General features: G+C 41.0%; 2 protein-coding genes and 1 pseudogene across 4 annotated transcripts in view; 2 read left to right on the forward strand and 1 right to left on the reverse strand.

The window, feature by feature from the left end:
* Window positions 1–4,438, forward strand: part of vill.L (villin like L homeolog) — a 48,160-nt gene extending 43,722 nt beyond the window's left edge. The window contains 3 exon segments of the mRNA NM_001089019.1: window positions 883–951; window positions 2,308–2,577; window positions 3,791–4,438. Coding sequence (NP_001082488.1) covers window positions 883–951; window positions 2,308–2,577; window positions 3,791–3,904 — 453 coding nt within the window. The 3' untranslated portion in view covers window positions 3,905–4,438.
* Window positions 4,439–6,473: 2,035 nt separating this feature from the next.
* The window catches only part of plcd1.L (phospholipase C delta 1 L homeolog), a 67,934-nt gene continuing 50,145 nt past the window's right edge, over window positions 6,474–24,262 (reverse strand). For all 3 annotated transcript variants that reach the window (XM_018267088.2, XM_018267089.2, XM_018267087.2), the window contains exons 4-15: window positions 22,561–22,690; window positions 21,068–21,296; window positions 20,672–20,873; window positions 20,187–20,331; window positions 18,171–18,320; window positions 16,939–17,109; window positions 16,167–16,320; window positions 14,126–14,242; window positions 12,598–12,776; window positions 10,138–10,270; window positions 9,024–9,173; window positions 6,474–8,645 (exon numbers count right to left, since the gene is read on the reverse strand). In XM_018267088.2, coding sequence (XP_018122577.1) covers window positions 8,548–8,645; window positions 9,024–9,173; window positions 10,138–10,270; window positions 12,598–12,776; window positions 14,126–14,242; window positions 16,167–16,320; window positions 16,939–17,109; window positions 18,171–18,320; window positions 20,187–20,331; window positions 20,672–20,873; window positions 21,068–21,296; window positions 22,561–22,690 — 1,858 coding nt within the window. In that variant the 3' untranslated portion in view covers window positions 6,474–8,547. The remainder of the gene's footprint in view (window positions 8,646–9,023; window positions 9,174–10,137; window positions 10,271–12,597; window positions 12,777–14,125; window positions 14,243–16,166; window positions 16,321–16,938; window positions 17,110–18,170; window positions 18,321–20,186; window positions 20,332–20,671; window positions 20,874–21,067; window positions 21,297–22,560; window positions 22,691–24,262) is intronic.
* Window positions 19,237–20,163, forward strand: LOC108718713 (annotated as a pseudogene).

Raw genomic sequence — 24,262 nt, forward strand, 5'->3', positions numbered from 1 at the left:
CTGTGCACATGCTCAGTGTGGTCTGGGCTGCTTAGGGATCGTCATAAACAAAGCTGCTTGAGTTCTGCATGGCTGGGAAGTAAGACGGGGGCTCCCCCTGCTGTTCATAAGTATGATTGTTTCCATGCTCAGCAGTTAGGGACCGTCTGACAATTCCTATCCACAGCAGTAAATGAAGGGAGAACTTCACTGCATACAGTCAGGTTTCTTATAAAAACGGTACACATTTTTTAATTAAAGTATATTGGAGATATTTTTCTTTTTTTTATTAAAGAAAGTAAAAATGGGATTTTATTTTTTTGCATTTACATGCCCTTTAATTGCTAAAGGCCTTTATAGCTTGAAGGGTTTGAGCATGGGTATTGCCCTTCTTCCATGTTTGTGTTCTTTTTTTGTCATTGTCAGAGATCATGTGTTACTCTAGTGGGAGTGACAACAGGCAAAACTAGGGTTAAGGTGGCCGTGATATGATTGGACAATTAGCCCCACATTGTCCTCGCTGCCCAACCAGTGGCTCGTGTTTGGGATCTTTGGGAAGAAGTTCTCCCAGACCTTCCAACAATCCCATTGGAGACTAAACAACTGAATCAGTCGTTCTTACAGTAGCTCGTGAGTGAGAGACATCGGCAGATCCAAAACAAACACTTTCACTTCTGTTGAGACCCATTTGTATCTGGTCTATAACTAGGTGGTCTATAACTAGGTGGTCTATAACTAGGTGGTCTATAACGAGGTGGGAAACCATACTGTGAACCTATAGCGCCTTGTAATGAAGGGCTGATCTGCTTTAATATGTATGAAAATCACTGAGTGAAGATAACTGTTACCTAATGAAACATTTTGGGTGAACATGAACGCATCACATGTCATTTTGTTCTTCAGTCAGACTTGTCTTATGAGGATATGAAGAAGAACTTGGGGGACGTCTCGACAATATCACAGATTAGTGTGGTGAGTCTTAATGTCCAAACTCAACTAGCAATGCCTATGATGAACTGATCTTTTTGAAATTCTGTAAAGGCTAAAACTTGGCTAATATGTATGTGCTAGTGATGTGCGGGTTGACCTGAGACCCACGGTGACCCACGAGTTGACCACTGGTTGGGCAAGTTTTGTTTGAAATTTGCCCAACCATTGTATTGATATTTCAGACACATTGTTGGTCTAACAGTGAAAGGTTAATCTGTTTAGCCCAGCCCAATCTCACCTCTGATTAATGTCAAGATAATCAAACACTATTCCTTAATAAATGGACAACCAAGATCTGTAGGCCACTTCCCTGTGGTTGAAATACACAGTTATCAGTGAATAGGTATAGAGAATAATGTCGGCTTCCTGTAATAGTTCCACAATGCAAACAATAATATCCATGATACCAGGAACCCATGTTCAATGCTAATTCACTGGCCTACAGCTCATGATCAAATTATAGTCGTTGCTCTCCACTGATTAGGGGTTGTGCACCTTTAAATGAGCTTTTAGTATGATGTAAAGAGTGATATTCTGAGACGATTTGCAATTGGTTTATCATCTTTGAGTTATTTAGCTTTTTATTCAGCAGCTCTGCAATTTAAGCAATCTGGTTGCTAGGGTCCAAATTACCCTAGAAACCACACCTTGATTGGAATAAGAGACTGGAATATGAATAGGAGAGGCCTACATAGAAAGACGAGTACTAAAAAGTAGCAATAACAATACATTTGTAGCCTTACAGAGCATTTGTATTTTAGATGGGGTCAGTGACCCCCGTTTGAAAGTTGAAAAAGTCAGAAGCAAAAGGTAAATAATTAAAAAACTATAAAAAAAATGAATAATGAAGACCAATTGAAAAGCTTCTTAGAATTAGTCATTCTATAATATACTAAAAGTTAACTTAAAGGTGAACCACCCCTTTACAGGGATTCCAGAGCTATTGGTGGAACTTCCCTTTGCCTTCAGTAGAAAATGACCCAGAGCAATACAAAACATTTGCCTTATGGGCCATAATGTCAAGGTCCAATGGCCATTACTGGGTTGAAGTCTGGACCAAGGAGGAAGTAGAACTGGACCAAGGAGAAGTCTTTGGTGTCTATTTAATTTGAACTTTTTCACCGAGCACAGTGAGTTGATATCACCAAAGACAAGAGGACCATTGGGTGTTCCTTACACATACACCTAAATCTAAGGTTGCTCTGGTCTGACACTTGTTTTATGATTTGGCATTTACCCTAATTATAAATTATTAGTTTTAATATAACTAGGTCAGTTATTTGCAATGAGGTTTCATTGCTGTCAGTTAGATGCTAATCTCTGCCGGGCTTCTTGTAGGACCTACAAAACACCAACCTGAACAAGAGCACGAGCAATGCCCCTGAAAGTGTCAACATACCCGTGTACAGATCCCACAGCCAAGAGAATCTGCAGTACAACAACAACAGTCACCAGGCAACGACCAATGGAAGCCAAGTCCCGAGCCAAGTCAAAGAGAACTCCGAGCCCCTGCCAGAGAGTAATGGCAACCAATGGTATGATAGATCTTTCCTCATCAACAAGACCACGGAAGACTTGCCCGATGGAGTGGATCCAACCAAGAAGGAGGTAAACTCATATTTACAGGGAATTGGCTCTTTATTCTTAAAGTGAGGATTTCATTGAAGTGATGAGTGTTAATGTTGTTTTATAAAATCCCAGGATCTGCCTTAACCCTGTACAATCAGATCATAGTGAATGAAAATGAATTATAAACTTCATCTCACGAAAATAAGAAATAGCACCACTTCAAAAATCAGTCCAGTTTCTTCCTATTCCCCTCTCAGCATTCTGTCTCTCTACGTGCAGATTTGTGTCGGAGTCGGTTATTTTGAAAGACAGTTATTAGATCTGTCAATCCAGATTTGACTTTGACACCTGCATGAAGAGAGACTTTAAACTGATCATGTTTAGAATATTGTTGCTGCAAATCCAGTATTCGGTTCCAAGTGCCTGGCCGAACAAATCCGAATCCAAAAAAATCAAGTGCTGCATAGGCAGTTCTTAGGGACTTCCTTAGAATCCCATATTAAATTTCAATTTTTGTGATAATTCCCCTTTAATAAAACTGAGTGTAATGTGTAGTGACAGTTTGGATTGCAATGACTATGTTTTCCCAATATATTTGGCAAGTTTTCATTAGTTATTATATTTAGGGTAACATTTTTTGGCTGCTGATCGGCTTTCCATTCGTTAGGGGTGGTTCACCTTTAAATTTACTTTTAGTATAATGTAGAGAGGGATATTCTGAGACAATTGGAATTGATTTTCATTGTTTTTATTTGTGGTTATTTAGCTTTTTATTCAGCAGCTCTCCAGTTTGTAATTTCATCTGGTTGCTAGGGTCCACATTACCCTAGCAACCATACATCGATTTTAATAAGAGACTGGAATATGAACCACCCCCTTACAATTAAAAAAAACCCCATTGGTTTATATTTTTGCTGATGAATCTTTTTTTTTCTTTATTTGAAGTTTTGAGATTTTTTTTTCAATCGATAAATCTCAGAAACTCAGAAAAGAAATTTGGATTGGAAAATATTCAAACGTAAAATTCTGCGCCACGATTTTCTCAAATTGAGGCACAAAATCAATGCAAAATTGAATAAATCGACCCCCTCAACAGAATGTGGAATTTGTTGCTCACACACGATTTTTCGATTTATCTTTAATTGAAATATGTGAATTAGAGTTCAGATCCAGTTTAGTATTTGGACTGAGAATTCTGTATTTGGCGAATCTTATGGCACTTGCCTAATCTTTTCTTCCTCTTCTTCCCCAGATGTACTTATCTGACGCAGAATTTGCCGCCATTCTGGGGATGCCTAAATCACAGTTCTCCCAGCTGCCAAAATGGAAGCAACAAAACCTGAAGAAGCAACACGGCCTGTTCTAAAGAAATTCCATGGACGACTCCCACTTCCTGCCAATGATAAGAACTTTATGGCCCCGCCCCTGTCCCCAGTTTCTGAGAAATCCCGCCTTCTCTTTAAGCTTTAAGGGTGTGGATAGGTGGAGCAGAGGAGGTGGGATTGATAGCAGCGCTGCCATTAGATTCTGTATGTGGGAAGCCATTTTTCACCAATGAAAGGGTCACTACCCATCGTCCGGCAGCCAAGTACAAATTAAATCTAATAATATATAGAGTTTATGCGTGGGGTCACTTCTTTGCCAATCCTTTGAATAATACTAATATTTGCCACCCTGAGATGTTACGACACAGAATGTATAAGAGGCATCACATGGTGTGAGGGCGGAACATTCCTTACATTTCATATTTGCATTTAAAGGCACAGGAGCTTGGTTAGAAGAGCAAATATAGATGGAATAAACCATGACTGTGCTTCGGGCTAAAGGTGACATTATCCTTGTGACTTTTCTATCTCAATGCTTATAATATTATATGATTGAATAAAACATTTTGAGAGCAGAGTTTGGGTTTTATTTCTGCTGCAGTTAAAGGGACACAATATATTTAGGTGTTTATGGGCTGCTGTAAGTTGCCATTATTTAGTGGGCTAGTGGGGGGCTGATTGGGCCTCTGTGTAGTTGAAATGTCAGGGCCTGTTTTGGATCCCACTCCAGACCTGGTCCAGGCACCTTTGGAAGTTTAGGTAACTATAGAGCTGAATATTAGTGATAGGCCAATCTGACCGGTTTTGCTTCACTGAAAATTCGCAAAATGGCGAGAATTTGCCCAAAACACATTGAAGTCTATGGACAACAATTTTTTTTTGATGTGCAACAAATTGCGCAACTTTTTGATGCTCAACAACATTTTTCACCCATTAGAACCTATGGGCGTCATTTTCACTGTGAAACTCGGAGAAAGAAATTACTCATCACTACTGAAAATGCCATCGCAGGGGGGCCCGGACTCTGCTTCCTCTATAGTTACGTGGAGCACCCCCCTCCTCAGCTATTATCTTACCTTTCGCCGTGGAAGGGGGATGCAGGTTGCTCCGGTGCTGGCAGGGAGGGGAGTGGGCAGGCATGAGGCAGGAGTGGGCGGGATAAGGTGGAATTGGGCGGTGCAGACAGGTGGGTGAGTTGGGAAGTGCAGTGAGCCCGGCTTTCTGAAGATTGTTTTCAGGGCTGGGCCTGCAACCCGGCCGGTAAGCTCCGCCCCATGTCAACAAGCCCTACCTCCGGCAGACAAGCCCCGCCTCCGGCATGCATGAGCGACGGAGTAAGAGGGAGGGGACAGCAACAGAGGGAGGGAGAGACAAGAGAGGGGAGGGTGTAAAGAGGGAAAAGACTAGGGGTAGGAAGAAGTTTTAGATGTAGCTGCCCAGCGCCCCCCTATTATTGCACCCTATGCAGCTGCCTCTTCTGCCTACTCCTAGTTCCGGCCCTGATTGTTTTGCAGGGGGCCCGGCACACTGAAGTTACACCGCTGGTGGCATTACTGGGATACTCGTTCCTAGGAGAAGGCACCACAGAGAAGGAGCACCAGGGCCCCATCATCAGATCATTTACAATTTGCCTACTCAAATGAGATTTATTAATAGAAAACCTCTTTTTCTCAAACAATACCTCTTTTTCTACAGGAAGTGAACTTTTAAATAAGTTATTAAAGGTCCTTTATCCCATTTCTTTTCAAGACATTTACAATTTGCCCACATATATATATATATATATAGATGACTCAATGACATTGGTCTGTTCAATGAGCCCCATTGCAAGGGAAGAGTCAAGAGCAGACAGCCAATGATATCCCGCAGACAGCACCCATCCCATCAGCCAATCAGATGTCCAACTAATCATCCAAACTAATTGTATTACAAGACCTCTGCTTAAAGGGTTGGTTCACTTTTAGTATGTTATAGAATGGCCAACTCTAAGCAACTTTTCAATTGGTTTCCATTATTTATTTTGTATAGTTTTTAAATTATTTTTCTTCTTCTGACTCTTTCCAGCGGGGGTCACTGACTCCATCAAAACACAAATGCTCTGAAAGGCTACAAAATGTATTGTTATTGCTACTTTTTATTACTCGTCTTTCTTTTTCAGGCCTCTCCTATTCATAGTCCAGTCTCTTATTCAAATCAATGCATGGTTGCTAGGGGAATTTAGACCCTAGCAACCAGATGGCTGAAACTGCAAACTGGAGAGCTGCTGAATAAAATGCTAAATAACTCAAAAACCACAAATAATATAAAATTGGCACCTATGGGTGCCAGTGTATAAGGTTAATAGAGAACTAAGCACAATGTAACTTGTTTCCCATCATTCTTGTTGTTCTACACAAATAATGGGGCTTTGAATGGTGTTTGTGGTTTTTCCATACTCATTGAATAGAGTGCTCATCTGAGTCATCCATGGAGGGACCCGATGCAAATCAAGGAATTTTCCCTGAAATAATTTGAATAGTAAAACTCCATAGGATCCGTGCAAATGGCGCCTCCCTCTGTGCGTATAGTGGATCCCCATATTCAGGTTAGAAATAACAAAGAGTCAGAACAACCGGTCCCAATAAGTGTTTATTCCAAAGTTTGTTTCTGGAAAAAACATGAGCTACTGGAGAGAAACACCCAACATAAGGACCATGACATGAAATTCAGTCTTTAAACAAAAGGGATAAAAATCAATATAAAAGGTTATTATTAAAATAATCCACATATTTCATTGCACATTCTCCTTGTGTACAAACAGTCAACACCGAGATAAGTCTAAGGCTCCAGGGTTGGGGTCCATAGCAGAGACCTCCAGCCAAGGTTGGGAGACACTTCCCAGAATGCCCAGGGATCAGAGCCCAGGCCTAATGGATTACTGGGGAGGCGTGGCTCTTTATTTAAAGGCACAGGCGCCACCATATCCTGGAGACACAGGGCGGTATCCGTTACAACAAAGGACCATTCATATAAAATCTGCATCACTATTTACTGTACATTTATAAAGTGTAGGACCAGAATAGAAAGTATAAATATAGAAATCTTGGCGCTTTATAAAGCAAATAAAGCTTTCAGGTGGTCAAGTATGTTCGGATCATTGGCAATTTCATCCCTTACCGTATGGGTATCTAATAACCCCGGCCAGGGGCAGTTTGGACAGATTGACCTACAGCCCTATCTGATCACAGCCTGAAATCTATCGAGTGGGCGTGTATTTGTGGGATCAGCAAATCAGAAAAGGGAAGGCGTTGCTGGTCCCTCCCATTTCCCCTTCTGATTTACCTGCATGGGTGGCCCCAATGGAGACCTTTAAATTGGGTGAGAGAATTAGGAAACATAATGAACTAGAGATTAAAGAAAGGGAAATGAGTGTCCCAGTTGGCTAACAAATACTACAATTGTACAGGCCCCATCATTACTGGGGTACGGACTGTCCACTAAATCACAAGGGCCCCCCTACTTGCACGAGGCAAAGAGAATTTCTGCATTCACAAGTATATTCTATATTTACTTTATTAACCTGGAGACTCCTGACCAGTGTTTAACAGTTATGTAGTCAGCTGGCCTTGCCCCGGCTAGTGTCTTTACTGGCCCTATGTGGGCATTACCAGCCATAATAACCCCTCTACTCATTGGATGATTATGGAAACTCTTGTGATGTTGCTCAGAAAGTGAAGTTATTGAGCAGAGAAGAGTCACCTGATGTTTCTCCGGTTTCCTTTTCTCACAAAATGAATTTTCTACCAACTGGGCCCAGTCGCCTGAAATGATCAGCAGGTGGCGCTGTTGCTTCAAATTCATTCTCTTAGTAGTGTAAAAAAAACAAATACTATCCTGAAAACTAGAAAATGTATCATTTACAAAGGTGCTCAGAAGAGCAATTTGTTTTGAAGGTTTACATTAAAAACACGTCTTCATCTGACAGTTGGTATTTAAAGGCCCAGATGCCCCAGAGCAAAGGCACGTGGGTTGATAAATATTTTAGACGGGTTTTGGAAGTAAAAAATCTATGTTTAAGGGAAAATAAGCAAAGCTCCAGCAGCATGGCAGCTCCAGTCCAATATTTACTATTGGCTCCGAAAGGGGAGGTATTCAATGGCATCCCTGATTAAAAGCAACGCTGAGGCACAAGCTGGGGCTGTTAATGTACAATTACATAGTGTTAGAACACAGCAACCAATCAGTTATTTGCTTTCATTTCTCTAAAGACAACTGCTAACTGCTGATTGGTTGTTCTGTGCAATTAGTGAGCATTAACCCTTCACTTCTATACGTTCATTAAGAGCAATGGTGGCGAGTAACAGGCACAGAGATGTAAAACCAACAACTGTTGAACTACAATTCCCAGCAGCTCCGTCAGTTCTAATTCAACAGCAAGAAAACTGCAGGTCGGACACTTTGATTATTATTCTACGGAGACTTATTAGAAAGGTCGACGTTTCACGCCCCTTTCTGGATTGTCAAGGGTAAAACTGGGTTTTCCCAAATTTAAAATTAACAATAAAAAAAAAAAATACATAAAAGCAGGATAAAACAGATAAGGTCGAATTCCAGCTATGTCACTAGACGCATTATGACCTAAAATTGTCACATTTTTAAAAAAATAAAAAAAATAAAATGGAACTTTAACATTCTGGGAATGATTTCAGGACTTGCTCTGTTCCACCAGCATGGTGTGCACAAACAGGGTGGCCGAGGGGTACTGGTCTCCCCTCTTGGACAGGAGATGGATGTGACGGTAACCTACAGACAAGAGACAGGCGGGTGTTATAATCGATTAAAGGACAAGTTCACCTAAAACTTAAAGAGGTTGATCTACTTTACGTTAACTTTTGATATGTTATAGAATGGCAAATTCTAAGCAACTATTTCAATTTGTCTTCATTATTTATTTTTTGTAGTTTTTAATTATTGTTTTTTATTTTTTCTTCTTCTTCTTCTGATTCTTTCCAGCTTTCAAATGGGGGGTCACTGACCCCATCTAAAAAACAAATGCTCCTGAAGGCTATAATTTCTGTTGCACTTGGCCCCCTGCCTTGCACCTTTTGTTAATGAGGCTATAGGCGCCATGATTTTGGGGCCTGTGGTGCAACTGCAGTGGCGCCAATGCGAGACACTTACCCAATTTCAGACTGGTCAGAGGCACAGTAAATTGCCCAATGAAATCGTTGCGGGTCGCCGCGTCGTAGTCTTCCACCACAATACGCAGGAGGGCGAGCGCCGGGACGTCGATTTCAAACTCAAAGTGCTCGTTCCATTTTGGGTTGAAGCCTGGTGAGAAGAAGCGGGACATCACGGTGGTGCGGGTATAGGCGTTTCTATTGTGTCACATTTCCGCAATCACACTGCTACGCCAACGGGAAACACATGCCCCGCCCACAATCTGCCCTTAAAGGAGAAGGAAAGCTACCAAAGCAGTTTATTGCCAATAGATTAGCCACAATAGTGCAAGCTACAACACTATATTTATTCTGCAGAATGCTTTACCATACCTGAGTAAACATCTCTAGAAGCTCTCTGTTTGTTTAGGATAGGAGCTGCCATATTAGCTTGTTACATCACTTCCTGCCCGAGTCTCTCCCTGCTCACTCATAGCTCTGGGCTCAGATTACAGCAGGGAGGGGAGGAGTGAGAGAAGCAAACTGAGCATGCTCAAGCCCTTTTTTTGGGGCAAAACGCTAATTTTTCAAGATTTATTAAAGCCCGATGCTGCAAAAAGCCCAAATTTGTCAATCCTCCATCTGAGACCTGCCGAGGTTGTGTCAATAGGAGAGGTCCCAATTCTAATATAGTGGTCTGCACTGGGTTAAGCCCAAACATCTGTTTATTTCAGGTAAAAACCTGAAAAAAAATCGTACCAATCTTACAGGCACTATATTACTGTTGGGCAGGGAAGGGGGTGGAAGCTGCTTCGGCGCTGGGAGGGAGGGGGCAGCATGAGGCGGAAGTGGGCGGTGCACTGAAAAAATTGCACAATACGGGGAAAAAAACGTCCAAAACCATTTTTCAGGTTTTTCCCCGAACCAATTAATTCAAGCTTTTTAATTAATAAATAGGGTCAAATCGGAGATTTTGTATTTTTATTAAAATAATAAGATAAATTCAGATTTTAGTAAATAACCCCCTGCTGTGACTTTGCACAACCAATTATCACTACTGTCTGTCTTGTAGTCGTGACAAGTAGCTGCAACTAGAAGCTCTGTGTGTCTTCACCGTTATAGACGTCATTTCTTACCGTTATTCTTCATGACCTGCGTGTGTTTATTGCCTTTATCCCGTTCCACGCCGAGTATTGTCACTGTGACTACCGGATCCACGATGGAGCTCGGCTTCTTGTTCACCTTTGGTAACTGCTGCCCAGAGATCACCTGCTCACGTGACAGGAGAATATTATTCAATAGGCACAATGGGCTTGCCACATCCACAAATAAATATTTATTATATATCCACATAAATAAATATATATTATATATACACATAAATAAATATATATATATATTATATATACACATAAATAAATATATATTATATATACACATAAATAAATATATATTATATATACACATAAATAAATAAATATATATGTGTGTGTGTAGCTCCACTTTTAATGCCTCTGCCCACACCGGTTTTATGGAACAGTAATATTTCTATAACAAAATATCTCTGTGCCTCTATTGGGAGATATGTGCTACAGGTATGAGACCTGTTATCCAGAATGCTCGGGACCTAGGGTTTTCCAGATAACAAATCTTTCCGTAATTTGGATCTTCATACCTTACATCTACTGGAAAATCATATAAACATGAAATAAACCCAATAGGCTGGTTTTGCTTCCAATAAGGATTAATTATATCTTAGTTGGGATCAAGTACAAGCGACTGGTTTATTATTACAGAGGAAAAGGAAATCATTTTTTCAAAATGTAATTATTTGGAAAAAATGGAGTCTATGGGAGCCTTTCTGTATTTTGGAGCTTTCTGGATAACGAATTTCCGGATAACAGATCCCATACCTGTATTTTATAAGGAAAGGTATACCCTCTAGTGTTTAATTATTTTTATTGATTTTAACCAAAAAACCAGCCGATTGCTTTGAACAGGTTAATTGCAGGTTCCCAAAGGTTTAAAACATTAGCACATTTCAGATAACAATATGAAGTTTGAATTCATATGGATTAAATAAAAACTCCATAAAGTAACATCTGATTATATCCTCTGAATTAAGAAATAAATGGAACATTGCTCAGCGTGCTCTGGACTGGAATACACTGGTCAGCTCTTCAGAAAGGAGAAATGATCAGATGAAGAGGAGGAATATCTTCTGAGAACATTGTAGGGAAACGTCTGATGCCTCTTCTATCAGCAGAGCAACATCTCAAGACTTTTCTACTTGTGACATTTCCAGGCTGGTTGGAAGAACTGACCAGCAGGTGGCGCTGTTGTTTCAATTACACAATTCATATTGTACAATTTCCTGATTTCCTGAGCGAAACCTAATTGATGTCAATTGCAAAAGCTGTTTTTTGGAGGTATATGTTTCCTTTAAAGGGGTATATGTCTTCATTTAAAGGGGTTGTTCACCTTTGAGTTAACTTTTTAGTATGACGTGGAAAGTGATATTCTGAGACAATTTGCAATTGGTTTTCATTTTTTATTATTTGTGGTTTATGACTTATTTAGCTTTTTATTCAGCAGCTCTCCAGTTTGCAATTTCAGCACTCTGGTTGCTAGCGTGCAAATTACCCTAGCAACCATGCATTTATATTAATAAGAGACTGGAATAGAGGCCTGAATAGAAAGATGAGTAATATAAAGTAACAATAACAATACATTTGTAGCCTTAGAAAGCATTTGTTTTTTAGATGGGGGTCAGCGACGCCCATTTGAAAGCTGTAAAGAGTCAGAAGAAAAAGGCAAATAATTCTAAAACTATAAAAATAATTAAAATTGAAGACCAATTGAAAAGTTGCTTATAATTGGCCATTCTATAACATTCTAAAATTTTACTTAAAGGAGAAGGAAAGCTCCAAGACAGTTTATTGCCAATAGATTAGCCACAATAGTGCAAGCTAGAATGCTATATTTATTCTGCAGATGCTTTACCATACCTGAGTAAACAGCTCTAGACTCTAGTCTCTGTTTAGGATAGAAGCTGCCATATTAGCTTGTTGTGACATCACTTTCTGCCTGAGTCTCTCCCTGCTCACTTACAGCTCTGAGCTCAGATTACAGCAGGGAGGGGAGGAGGGAGGGGGAGATGAGCAAACTGAGCATGCTCAAGCCCTGCCCTGGAGGTTTAAGCTGAAAACAGGAAGTCTGATACAGAAGCCCATGAGTACACAATAGAAGGAAAGAAATGCTGTGTTTCTTTTGAGAGGACTCAGAGCAGCATTACTTTGAGGGTTTACTGGTGTATTTATATAGACCTTTCTGATAAAGCTGACTTAGTTTTAGCCTTTCCTTCTCCTTTAAAGGCAGGCCACTCCTTTAACTTTTAGTATGGACTCTAGTAACCAGATTGCTGAAATTGCAAACTGGAGAGCTGCTGAATAAAAAGCTAAATAACTAAAAAACCACAAATAATAAAAAATAAAAACCAATTGCAAATTGTCTCAGAATATCACTGTCTCGTCATACTAACAGTTATCTCAAAGGCCACCGCATGAATCTCATCTTTGTTATCTGTGCTACATTACCATAATGTGCAGCTTCTTGGGCGTCCACCACTCTCCATCTTGGATGGACCTGGGATTGAACCTGGAATCTGACTGCCTGAGGAACTGGGGCTTGAGTACATAACCGCACGCTCCGTTGTCCTGGAATCGGCCCTGATACGTGTCCATCTCTGCAAACGGGGTCTGGAAATTTAGAGCCACTGCCAAAAGGAGAATGATTCCAGTTAGTTCGTATGGCACAGATATTATTACTATTATACTGGTGTGGGACCTGTTATCCAAAATACTCGGGACCCGGGGGTTTTCTGGATAAGGGATCTTTCCATAATTTGATCTTTATACCTTAAAGGACAAGTAAACTTTAAAAATAAGTGAATATAAAATTAATGATGGTGCTATTCTAAGCACTTTTACAGTATAAGGGATACATGTACTGTTAATATGAATTTGTTTTTTCCAACAGCAGTTTCCCACCAGTCTGACCAGCAAGTAGTCAAGGAAGTTGTCAGGAAAGAGAAAGAGGCTGCTCTGATGTTCTTCTGCTTAGGAAAACAATTAGAAACCTTTCTCAAATATTTCCTAAGCAGAAGAACATCAGAGCAGCCTCTTTCTTTCTCCTGACAACTTCCTTGACTACTTGCTGGTCAGACTGGTCTGAAAATGACCAGCGGGTGGCGCTGTTGTAACAAAATTCATTCATATACATGTATCCCTTAATACCTTGGAATCTAAAAAAAATAAATGATGCATGTACTTTGCAAAAGTGCTTAGAATAGCCCCCTCATTAATTTTACATTCACTTATCTTAAAAGTTTACTTGTCCTTTAAGTCTACTAGAAAATCATATAAACATTAAATAAACCCAATAAGATGGTTTTGCTTCCAATAAGGATTAATTATATCTTAGTTGGGATCAAGTACAGGTGACTGTTTTATTATGACACATTAAAATCTGGATTATTTGGATAAAATGGTCTATGGGACCCCAGTGGTACCCATTTTGCCAATATGCTGCCCCGTTATATTCAAATTAAAACACTAATCATATCCCACTGTAACCAGTGGAACATATATAGCAGTCTGCGTGTGTTATCTGTTACAGTGCAAAGATTTTAATTCAGGTATAGGATCGATTATCTGGAAACCCATTATCCAGAAAAGCCCCATTTTATCCATATAATCCTAATTTTTATAAAGTATTTCCTTTTTCTGTGTAATAATAAAACAGTAGCTTGTACTTGATCCCAACTAAGATATAATTAATCCTTATTGGAGGCAAAATCAGCCTATTGGGTTTATTTAATGTTTATATGATTTTCTAGTAGACTTGAGGTATGAAGATCCAAATTATAGAAAAATCAATTATCCAGAAAACCCCAGGTCCCGAATATTCTGAATAACAGGTCCCATACCTGTACAAGTAAATTGCTTGTATGATATTAATGTTTGGGGAACACAAACTTTTTTTTTTTTTTTTTTTTACTATCGATGCCCTTTAATTTGGCCTGACTACATTACAAAGGAAAACACCCGGCGGTTGTGACCGTACCAATCTGGCAGCCCACGTTCCACATTTCCACTGGATTGTAGTTGGACGAGTCTGTCCTCATGCCGTCGGGATAGATCCGGCTCAGCTGCCGTGTGTTGTGCTTTATGAATTTGTTCCCTGCTCAGAGAGGAAACACAACAAGGTCACACAACAAGTTCCCTTCCCATCACACAATGAGACTCCTAATTGTATCTATCAAGCAGCTCAGTAGGTCGGCCAGTCGGGGAACTGACAGTTGGGTGAGAGAGCCTCCAATAAAGAGTCGCAGCAGTACTACAGCCTGGCAATAACACAGGAGCAATGTCATGTTGTCCCATTTCCAAATTGCTCCATTATGGGTAAATATTTATTTTATTATTCCACAATAGAAATGTCTATCCTGAGTCCCTCCCGTGGTGCTTAGATAATAAATCCTGGCAACTCTAATTCAACAACAGCCGGAGATACAAGCGCTCACACAGCACTAAAAGCTCAGGGGTTAAATGAAGATATACCAGTTGCTCTGCATATAGAGCGTTAGTCCCCTATCGCTCTCACCCGGTATAAGGTCACCCTGGTGGGTCGGGTACTCTCACTCATTACAAAGGGAAATGGTGATGTTATTAAAGGGGCGGTTCACCTTTAAAGGGCATGTAAAAGCAAAAAAATAAAATCCCATTTTTACTTTCTTTAATGAAAATAATTAAATAATAAAAAAATAATAAAATTTTTACTTTCTTTATCTCCAATATGCTTCAATGAAAAAATGTGTACCATTTTTATAAGAAGCCTGACTGTATGCAGTGAAATTCTCCCTTCATTTGCTGCTGTGGATAGGAATTGTCAGACAGTCCCTAACAATCATACTTATGAACAGCAGGGGGAGCCCCCGCCTTACTTCCCAGCCATGCAGAACTCAAGCAGCTTTGTTTATGACGATCCCTAAGCAGCCCAGACCACACTGAGCATGTGCACAGTCTTGGTCTTGCAAAGATGTATAACAAAGTTACAAAATGGCGACCCCCTGTGGCCAACTTTGAAAGCATAAATTATTTGTTTGATTAGGCTTGTGGTGGAGTAAGTTCATATTTATATTTAGTATACAAAATACAGCATTTCTAGCCTTATTATATTTTAGACTTTACATGCCCTTTAAGTTAACTTTTAGTATGTTATATAATGGCCAATTCTAAGCAACTTTGATCTTCATTATTTATTTTTTATCCTTGTTGAATTATTTGCCTTTTTCTTCTGACTCTTTCCAGCTTTCAAATAGGGGTCACTGACCCCATCTAAAAAACAAATGCTCTGTAAGGCTACAAATGTATTGTTATTGCTACTTTTTATAACTCATCTTTCTATTCAGGCCTCTCCTATTCATATTCCATTCTCTTAATCAAATCAATGCATGGTTGCTAGTAGGGATGCACCGAATCTAGGATTTGGTTTGGGATTCTGCCAGGATTCAGCCTTTTTCAGCAGGATTCGGCCGAATCCTTCTGCCTGGCTGAACTGAATCCGAATTTACATATGGAAATAAGGAGCGGGAAGGGAAATCATGTGACTTTTTGTCACAAAACAAGGAAGTAAAAAATGTTTCCCCTTCCCACCCTTAATTTGCATATGCAAATTAGGATTCAGATTCGGTTCGGTATTGGGCCGAATCTTTCGCGAAGGATTCAGGGGTTCGGCCGAATCCAAAATAGTGGATTCGGTGCATCCCTCGTTGCTAGGGTAATTTGAACCTAGAAAGCTGCTGAATAAAAAACGAAATAACTCAAAAACCCACAAACAATAAAAAATAAAAACCAACTGCAAATTGTGTCAGAATATCCCTCTCTACATCATACTGAAAGTTAATTTAAAGGCAAACAAGCCCTTTAATGGGACCGAGCAGCCACCTGGCCAACCATTTAACCAACCAGGACACCAGCTCTCCAGGGATCCAGACACTGGGTTTAAACCGAATAGCTGAAGCGCATCCATGTCCCTACTACTAATGTCAGAAGGTAAAGTAGAGAATGGGGGGCAGATGAGGTTTGGGGCAATGGGATGTTCCCACCTGATTCACTGGCCAGCTTCAGGGCTTTGTTCTCGGATATGGACGACATCTCATAGAAGGACTGGTGTTCGAGCGCATAGTCAAAGCCACCGAAGTGCACACTCTTACAGTATACAACTGTGTCCGACAACTCTTTGGCAAGTTTCAGCTTCGCCTGCAAATCAGTTTGACAAAAATATTATACTTACCATCCCCAGCAGAGGATACATAACACATGCTCTGAACAGTAAACACAAGTTATCCAGAAAGCTCCGAATTACAGAAAGGCCGTCTCCCATAGACCCCATTATATCCAAATAAACCAGATTTTAAAAATTTCTTTTTTCTCCGTAATAATAAAACAGTAGCTTGTACGTGATCCCAACTAAGATATAATTAATCCTTATTGGAAGCAAAACCAGCCTATTGGGTTTATTTAATGTTGATGTGATTTTCTAGTAGACTTAAGGTATGGAGATCCAAATTATGGAAAGTTCCGTTATCCGGAAAACCCCAGTTCCTGAGCATTCTGGATAACAGGTCCCATACCTGTAAAATGGAGGCTTCATAGTTATCATTTATATTGTCCGACTACCGAAACCCCATATTTGCAGATATGGATTGGAGAGAATTCTGGAAAATTGCATTTTATGTATGGATTTTTTGCCCAAAACATAGGGGTGGGATGATGAACCTCAATCAAATTCCTGACAGCAGCCCGCCCCCACACACACACAGATTTGCCCCTCTGGTTTCCCCAACGAGCTGGACCTACAGTGTCCCAGAGACTTGCCTTCCCCTTGGCCTCCTGCACTTTGGATTTAACAGCTTCATCCTCCATTTCTGCTGCCTCGTCCTCGTCAGACACATCTTCAGCCTCCGTCCCGCTGGCGCTCTGCCTCCTCACGCTCTCCTCCAGTTTATTCAGCTTCTTCCCCTTCACCAGGATTTTGCCCTTCAGTTGCTGGGGTAGAAAAAAAGCTGCCATTATAACGAGGCTGATGCTGTAACAAGTAGGGATGGACCGAATCCAATCCCTCAATCCTTATTGAAAGATTTGGCCAAACCAAATCCTCATTTGCATATGTATATGCAAATTAGGGGTGGGAAAGCATAAAGTGGGAATTTTTTTTTCACTTCCTTGAGAAGTCATGTGATTTTCCTCACCGCCCCTAATTTTCATATGCAAATTAGGTTTTGGATTCGGTTCAGCAATGCACAAGGATTCAGGCGAATCCAAATTCTGCTGAAAAAGGCCGAATCCTGGACTAATCCCAAACCGAATCCTGGATTCGCTGCATCCCTAGTAACAAGGGTGACATGGAAGATTCTGGAAGCAGCCAAATATTCGGAATCCATGGTACATGTCATTTTGTGTTACATTCTCTATGTGTGTATTCATGTAAGTTCCCCTCTTGTTAAAGCACTTTGCTGATGTCTGTTCCCCCCTGCACACCTCCCTGAGAAGGGACCCCAGAATCAGTTCCAACCACATTATGTGTATGAAATCGGGCCCCGAACACACAACTCACATTAGAAGAGGAACTCTCCTCTTAAAGGGGTTGTTCACCTTAAAAATAACTTGATGTAGAGACTGATATTCTGAGGCAATTTGCAATTGTTTTTTATTTCTTATTACTTATGGTTTTTGAGTTATTTAGCTTTTTACTCAGTAGCTCAGTTTCCGCTTCTGGTTGCTAGGGTCCAAATGATCCTAGCAACCAGGCATTGATTTGAATAAGAGACTGGAATATGAATAGGAGAGGCCTGAATAGAAAGATGAGTAATAAAAAGTAGCAATAACAATACATTTGTAGCCTTACAGAGCATTTGTTTTTTAGATGTGGTCGTTTTAAAGCTGAAAAAAGTCAGAAGAAGGCAAATAATAAAAAAAAACTATAATAAATAAACAATGAAGACCAATAGAAAAGTTGCTTAGACTTAGCCATTCTATAACATACTAACAGTTAACTTAAAGGTGAACCACCCCTTCAATGAAACTACAGATTGAGGATCTAATCTCACCTCTGGCGATGGGAACTCCTTTAGCTTCCCCTCCAGTGGCGCCACCAGGAGCATATCTCCCAGAATGCTTTTCATGTGGTCAGCCATCTTGATTTGCTGTTCCAGGGTGCAGTGGTTCTCCAAGGACAGTATCACAGGGTACGGAGAAGTCTACACAGGGGGGAAAGGACACCTTATGAGAATTGCACACAAGTCAGGAAAAAATGGTTAAATACTCAGGGTATAATACAATTTGATTTCCTAATCGGGTTTATTCCCTATTGCACCACAGGTCTGGCACATGTGCACCCGGAGCCACTGTGCTCAGCAGGAAGCCTATAATATAATCTACAAGACTGAATATTCCTTTATCTACAGTTAATAACATTTTTGAACAAGCTGTAAGATGGTGCCACTGAAGCACTAGAGATCTCGTGTCCCAGATATTAAATGTGCTCTTTGAACAAATTCTATTTGATTGGTTTGAGCCTTAAACTATGTTTCCACAGTCTCTGAAACACCACGTTGAGTCTTTGAAGAGGTCAATCAAAGGCGGGTGAAAGGCTTGAAATTTAGATCTCTCAAGCAGTGCTCCATCAAACTTTAAAAGGTTGCCGGGGCATTGGTCAAACCAAATGGCATTCATACAATCCCAATCCAATCAGAAATCTTCATCGTAACGTGAATATACTGATTCATTGGCAACGGTAGCTCCTTGGGTAGAATTAGAATCCACAGGCCTCAGGAAAATGTTTTCCCATGCATCACCTTCAAAGTTGCTAACAACCAGCTTTGCAATAAATGTTCCTGTTATTTAGTACACACAAGCTGTTCCTCATAACCGCTCAGCCCAATCAGCCAATAACATTACTTCCGTTAAAACTAGGAAGATAATTCAGCACTGAGATAAAAGGGAATGTCACAGAGGTCGATGAAGTCACCGATCGTGTAGACGCCTCCATTCTGTACTCAGCAACCCAAGGGTATCCTGCCGACTACACCAATTTAATGTAATGTGCTAAAGGTGTATTAGTATTAGTAACTTAGACGTAGACATAGACCAACTAATGTTCTTTGGCTTCTTTGTTGGGTGAACTCACCAGGGCGAGATTGCAGACAAAAATACCATGGCTGAAAGAAGCTGCTGGGGCTTCAGGTCCCACTTAGGACTGATAGCACTGCTCCTAGGGTTGGTCTTTAGTGCAGCTCCTCTTGCGCAGAGCAGACAGTTCTGCTTTATAACCCTGGTTTACCGCCATGGTGATTGGCCCTGGTACATGGCTATCCAACAGATTACATAAGGAGAGTGCCTGGCCGCAAGGTTATAAGCAGCTTAAACATGTTGGGATGAAGTATCACTGGGAGTTTGGACAAGGTCTCACTTAGTCCTATAACTCGCACAAGATTTATGTACAGAGCATGGATGTGAATTGCTTCTTGATGAGTGCAGAGGCCAACCTGGCTGATCTGTACTCACCAAAAGGTTCCAAAATATTCACTTGGCAGCCAATCCCAGTCAAACTGTGCCGGAATCTAAAGACCAGTTTTATTCCCATTATCCCCTTGCCCAGTGTATCTGAAGTTTCAGTAGGAGACACATCAGTCGGCTGAATATGTCAATATGATGAGAGACAACAAGGCTTTTCTACAGATGTTTCAAACAAAACTGACTGCACTCTATAATCCGTGGGGTCTGTCTATGACGTCCTGCTCTTTGAGAAAACGCACATCTTTTCTCTTCCACCATGGGCAAGCTCCGACATCCTAGGCCAGCTGAATAAAATTAAGGATTTCAGCTTCGTCTTCTAATTTTTGGGTTCATGAGCGAGTCAAGAAGACTTGTTTTCAAGGAGGTAAGCTCCTTATAACTCCTGCCATATTTCTGAGCGAACATTCTATTGGTTGCTATGCGTTGCCAGACCTGGTGCAGATTTTGCCTCTTTTTATTACATTAACCCTCCCCCCAAAGGACACAAGTTTTATTCAATCAATTGCAATCAATGTAAATAACTGAAACTGTCAGACCCTGTGGCTTACTTTGAAGGCGTACTTCTTAATAGCCGCTATGACATCTTTGAAGAGGATCTTAGACGTGAGGGTGTAACCGTGATAAATAACGGGCTCCGAGTTAGGGCCGTCCCAGCAGTCCAGTTCTACACAGCGGCATCCCTTCGACAGTGCCCTGGATAAACAACACAGGCAAACATTGAGCAATCAGGGGTGTCCGGGCTATTTCATGCAATTGAAATTCAACCCCACTAAATAGGCCACAGGGATATTCATTTAAATCTACACATCTCCTGCTATTCCTCCTGTCACCAGCAGATGGTGCTGTGCAACTTCTGATGAACAGTAAAGGTCAGTTCCTTGCAGGCAGTTGCAGGACAGGTTGGGGAAACATGGATTCAAGGATTTAATTTACATATGAACTTTGCCAGTAGTAGTATTATTATTATTAACATGTATTTATAATGTATAGTAACATAATATAGTGGAGCTGGAATGGGCCCAGTAGCACTTACCTGATGTAGGCCTCTGTACTGCTTGGGCCTTTTAGCTGGTCTTCCATCAGGTAGGTATTGTGAGAGGAGGAGATATAGTAATGGCTGAGGGGCTGCTTCATGTCCTGATAGACCTTCCTGTGCGACACATTAAACAGGTTCCCGTCGTCCGACAGCAGGTAAATAAGAAAACCGTCCTTGGTCATCGCCTCTTGCTTTTTGGCTGTAGGAGAAATGGAACTGCTTATATAACAGTGGTGTAAACAATGGAAACCAGGAGTCTGCAACATAACAGTTCACTGGTTTTGCCATCGACAGAACAAAAGGGATTTTGATCACTAATTTGGGGGGGGGGGGTAAATCCTACTCATGAATACTTCCATTTTGCCAATTTCACATAGAGAGAGACCAACTTACCCTGCTCGCTGGGCTCATACTTTTCTATAAGGGACTTGGCATACTCGGCCCCCACATTTTCCCGCTGTTCCTGCTTGAGGAATTTGAGCAGGTTCTCGGTAGACATGAGGTTGCCGCCATCAGAATAGGTGGCGAATATGACATCAATCTCTTCTCTCTCGGTCAGGATCTTGTAGAAAACCTCAATCTCCTCCCCTTCCAGGGTGCCCGACCGGGACTTGTCACATTCCTGGAAATGGGAGTTACAGAAAACCGTCACACTAGAGCCAAGACTCCCGTGGAATGGGTGAGGGGGTTCAGCAAGGTCCTGCAATTCCTCACTTGCACCCATGAGCCCACCACCACTCCATGCAAAGACATCACAAGACATGCATGCAATGGTGGTGGGATCTAGAAATTGACATCATACCCCATAATGCAACAGTATGAGTGCTCTCCTTGGCACAAGGACTCTCTGATTGGAATATCTATGGATGCAAATAAGTGCCCTTCTTTGTGCCGAGTACTGTGCCCAAAATGTGGGCACCCTGAGCAAATATTTGCAGAGACCAGACCATCATGAAAACCATGTACAGGTATGGGATCCGTTATCCGGAATACCCGTTATCCAGAAAGCTCCGAATTACAGAAAGGCTGTCTCCCATAGACTCCATTTCATCCAAATAATCAAACTTTTTCTGTGTAATAATAAAACAGTAGCTTGTACTTGACCCAAACTAAGATATCATTAATCCTTACTGGAAGCAAAACCAGCCTATTGGGTTTATTTAATGTTTATATGATTTTCTAGTAGACTTAAGGTATGAAGATACAAATTATGGAAAGATCCATTATCCAGAAAGCCCCAGGGCACAAGCATTCTGGATAACAGGTCCCATACCTGTATTCTTCACACCTGACACACGCATTTCCCAGGTCCCACAGGGGACCAAAGACACATCTTTTGCTAACTTGCCAAGAAGTTATCTGCCGGTAGAAGATAAGGTTAGTAAGAAAAGGAAAGTCTTGTGATGTTTTTTCTGTTCAGAAAATACAGATATTGAGTATCATCTGACTTTTCAATGGTCAGTTCTGAGCAGAGCAACATCACAAGGTTTTCCTTTTCTCACTAACCTAATATTCTACTGACCAGTTGGCTGAATTGAACAACAGGTGGCGCTGTTGCTTCAAATTCATTCTAGTAGCAGTGTAAATAAAGCTAAAAACTAGGGAAAACATTAGCTAAATGGCAAAAGTGCTGAGAATATCTGTCTGAGCAATTGTTATTTTCATTGATTCCAGGGTCTATATTTCCTTTCATGTGTACAGGATTCTAAAAGTAAATTTGAAATTGTACTTTGATGAGTAATATCACCGGGCTTTCCAAATCATTATCAAACTGGCAGTGAACAGACAGAGTATTAACAAGCAGGCAGTAAGGTAGGGGAGTTTGGCCTTTAGCTGACGTTGGACTACAACTCCCAGCAGTCAGTGGATAAATGCACAGAGGGTACCTGAAAGATCTGCTTGGCGTAGCTCTCATCTGTCTCAATATTCACTTCTTGCAAGAAGCGCTTGAGTTCCTTTAGGGTCATCCGGTTATCCTTGTTCTTATCCGCCTTCCTCAGGCACGAGTGGATCCAGCTAGTTCCTACGCTAAGGACAACTCAACCTCCCAGGTATTAACCATATAAATTATATATACCCATCAGATAAAGGATTAGGAATGATATGTACCCATCAGATAAAGGATTAGGAATGATATGTACCCATAAAATAAAGGATTAGGAATGATATGTAGCCATCAGATAAAGGATTAGGAATGATATGTACCCATAAAATAAAGGATTAGGAATGATATGTACCCATCAGATAAAGGATTAGGAATGATATGTACCCATCAGATAAAGGATTAGGAATTATATGTACCCATTATAAAAATGAGTACTGTTCTCCATGGGGAAACCCATTTCCTTGTTCTCGTGTGACTGCCTTTATTTCCTTTTCAACAGGAAACAGCAGTTCTGGCTTGCTTTATGGCAAGAATTCAAGATATAACTCGGGATTAAAGGGAAACTAAAAGCCCAACACAGTTTTATGGGGTAATGTGATAAAAGGAACACAGTTTGCTACAGGTATAATCAGTTACAGCACCCAACACCCTATTGGTTGCTATAAGTTGTCCATCGAGTTGGCAGTTTGTAAGGTCCCTTAGGGCAGGGGCACACAAAGCTACTGGTGGAGATTAGTCGCCCTGTGACAAATCACTTTTTCTCGGGGCGACTAATCCCCCCAAACTGCCTCCCAGCTGGCTAGAATCTAAATCGCCAGCGGGATGGCACTCAGAGTGCTTCGTTTTCCAAGGCTGATCAGTATGACACCAGTCTAAATTTGAATGCAGTCTGAGCAGAAGGGGGCGCTGCAGAGCAGACCAGGGCCGGATTTATATAGTGGGCGCCCCTAGGCCTACTGCCATTCATCGCCCCTGTCCCCTCCAGGAGGACTGGAGCAATGGGGATTGGCACATGGGAAATGTAAAAAACTATTGTATCTCTAGCGAATACCCAGTGTTTTTGAACCAATGTGGGTGTGGCTGGGAAGCAAGCCGCCCCCCCTAAAATCCTGACGCCCTAGGCCCGGGCCTAGGTGGCCTTTCCACAAATCCGGGCCTGAGAGCAGAGTGTGGGTATATGAATTCTAGAATGTTCTCATGTAAGTAATTATCATGTTATTCTCACCTGCCCATCATACATGGAAACGGAGGGTAATAATAAAAAAAAAAGTGTATGCCATTATCCTGTGTTGTTGCTAGGCTCCTTCTCCTTTAGCAACCAGATAACAATTCAATTTACGCTCTTCTGCTTTGAAAGGCTGGGGCCAGATAGCAAATGTTATTGTGCTGCTGCCACTGGCAGGCGTTATCATCATTTGTGTAGAAAGTGACAGAGTCCCAGCAGGAGAGATAAGAGTAAATCAGTTCCTCTGTGATAGGGCAGGATAATCACACTTATCTTCAAAGCAATGTTCAAAGTGAAATGAAGCAATGTTCAGGGTATAAAAGGAACTAAATCAGCTTCCCAGTGGCAGAAATAATTCAACATTCTCATAATAGATATATAAGAGGTTAAATGACAAACATGGCCCTTAATAAATACAGGTTTTAATATATTAAAGTGAGCAAAGGGCTGTAACTCCCAGCAGCTCTATGGTTTTCAT

This window comes from Xenopus laevis, chromosome 6L, assembly GCF_017654675.1.
Source record: "Xenopus laevis strain J_2021 chromosome 6L, Xenopus_laevis_v10.1, whole genome shotgun sequence".
In the NCBI taxonomy this organism is placed as follows: Eukaryota; Metazoa; Chordata; class Amphibia; order Anura; family Pipidae; genus Xenopus; species Xenopus laevis.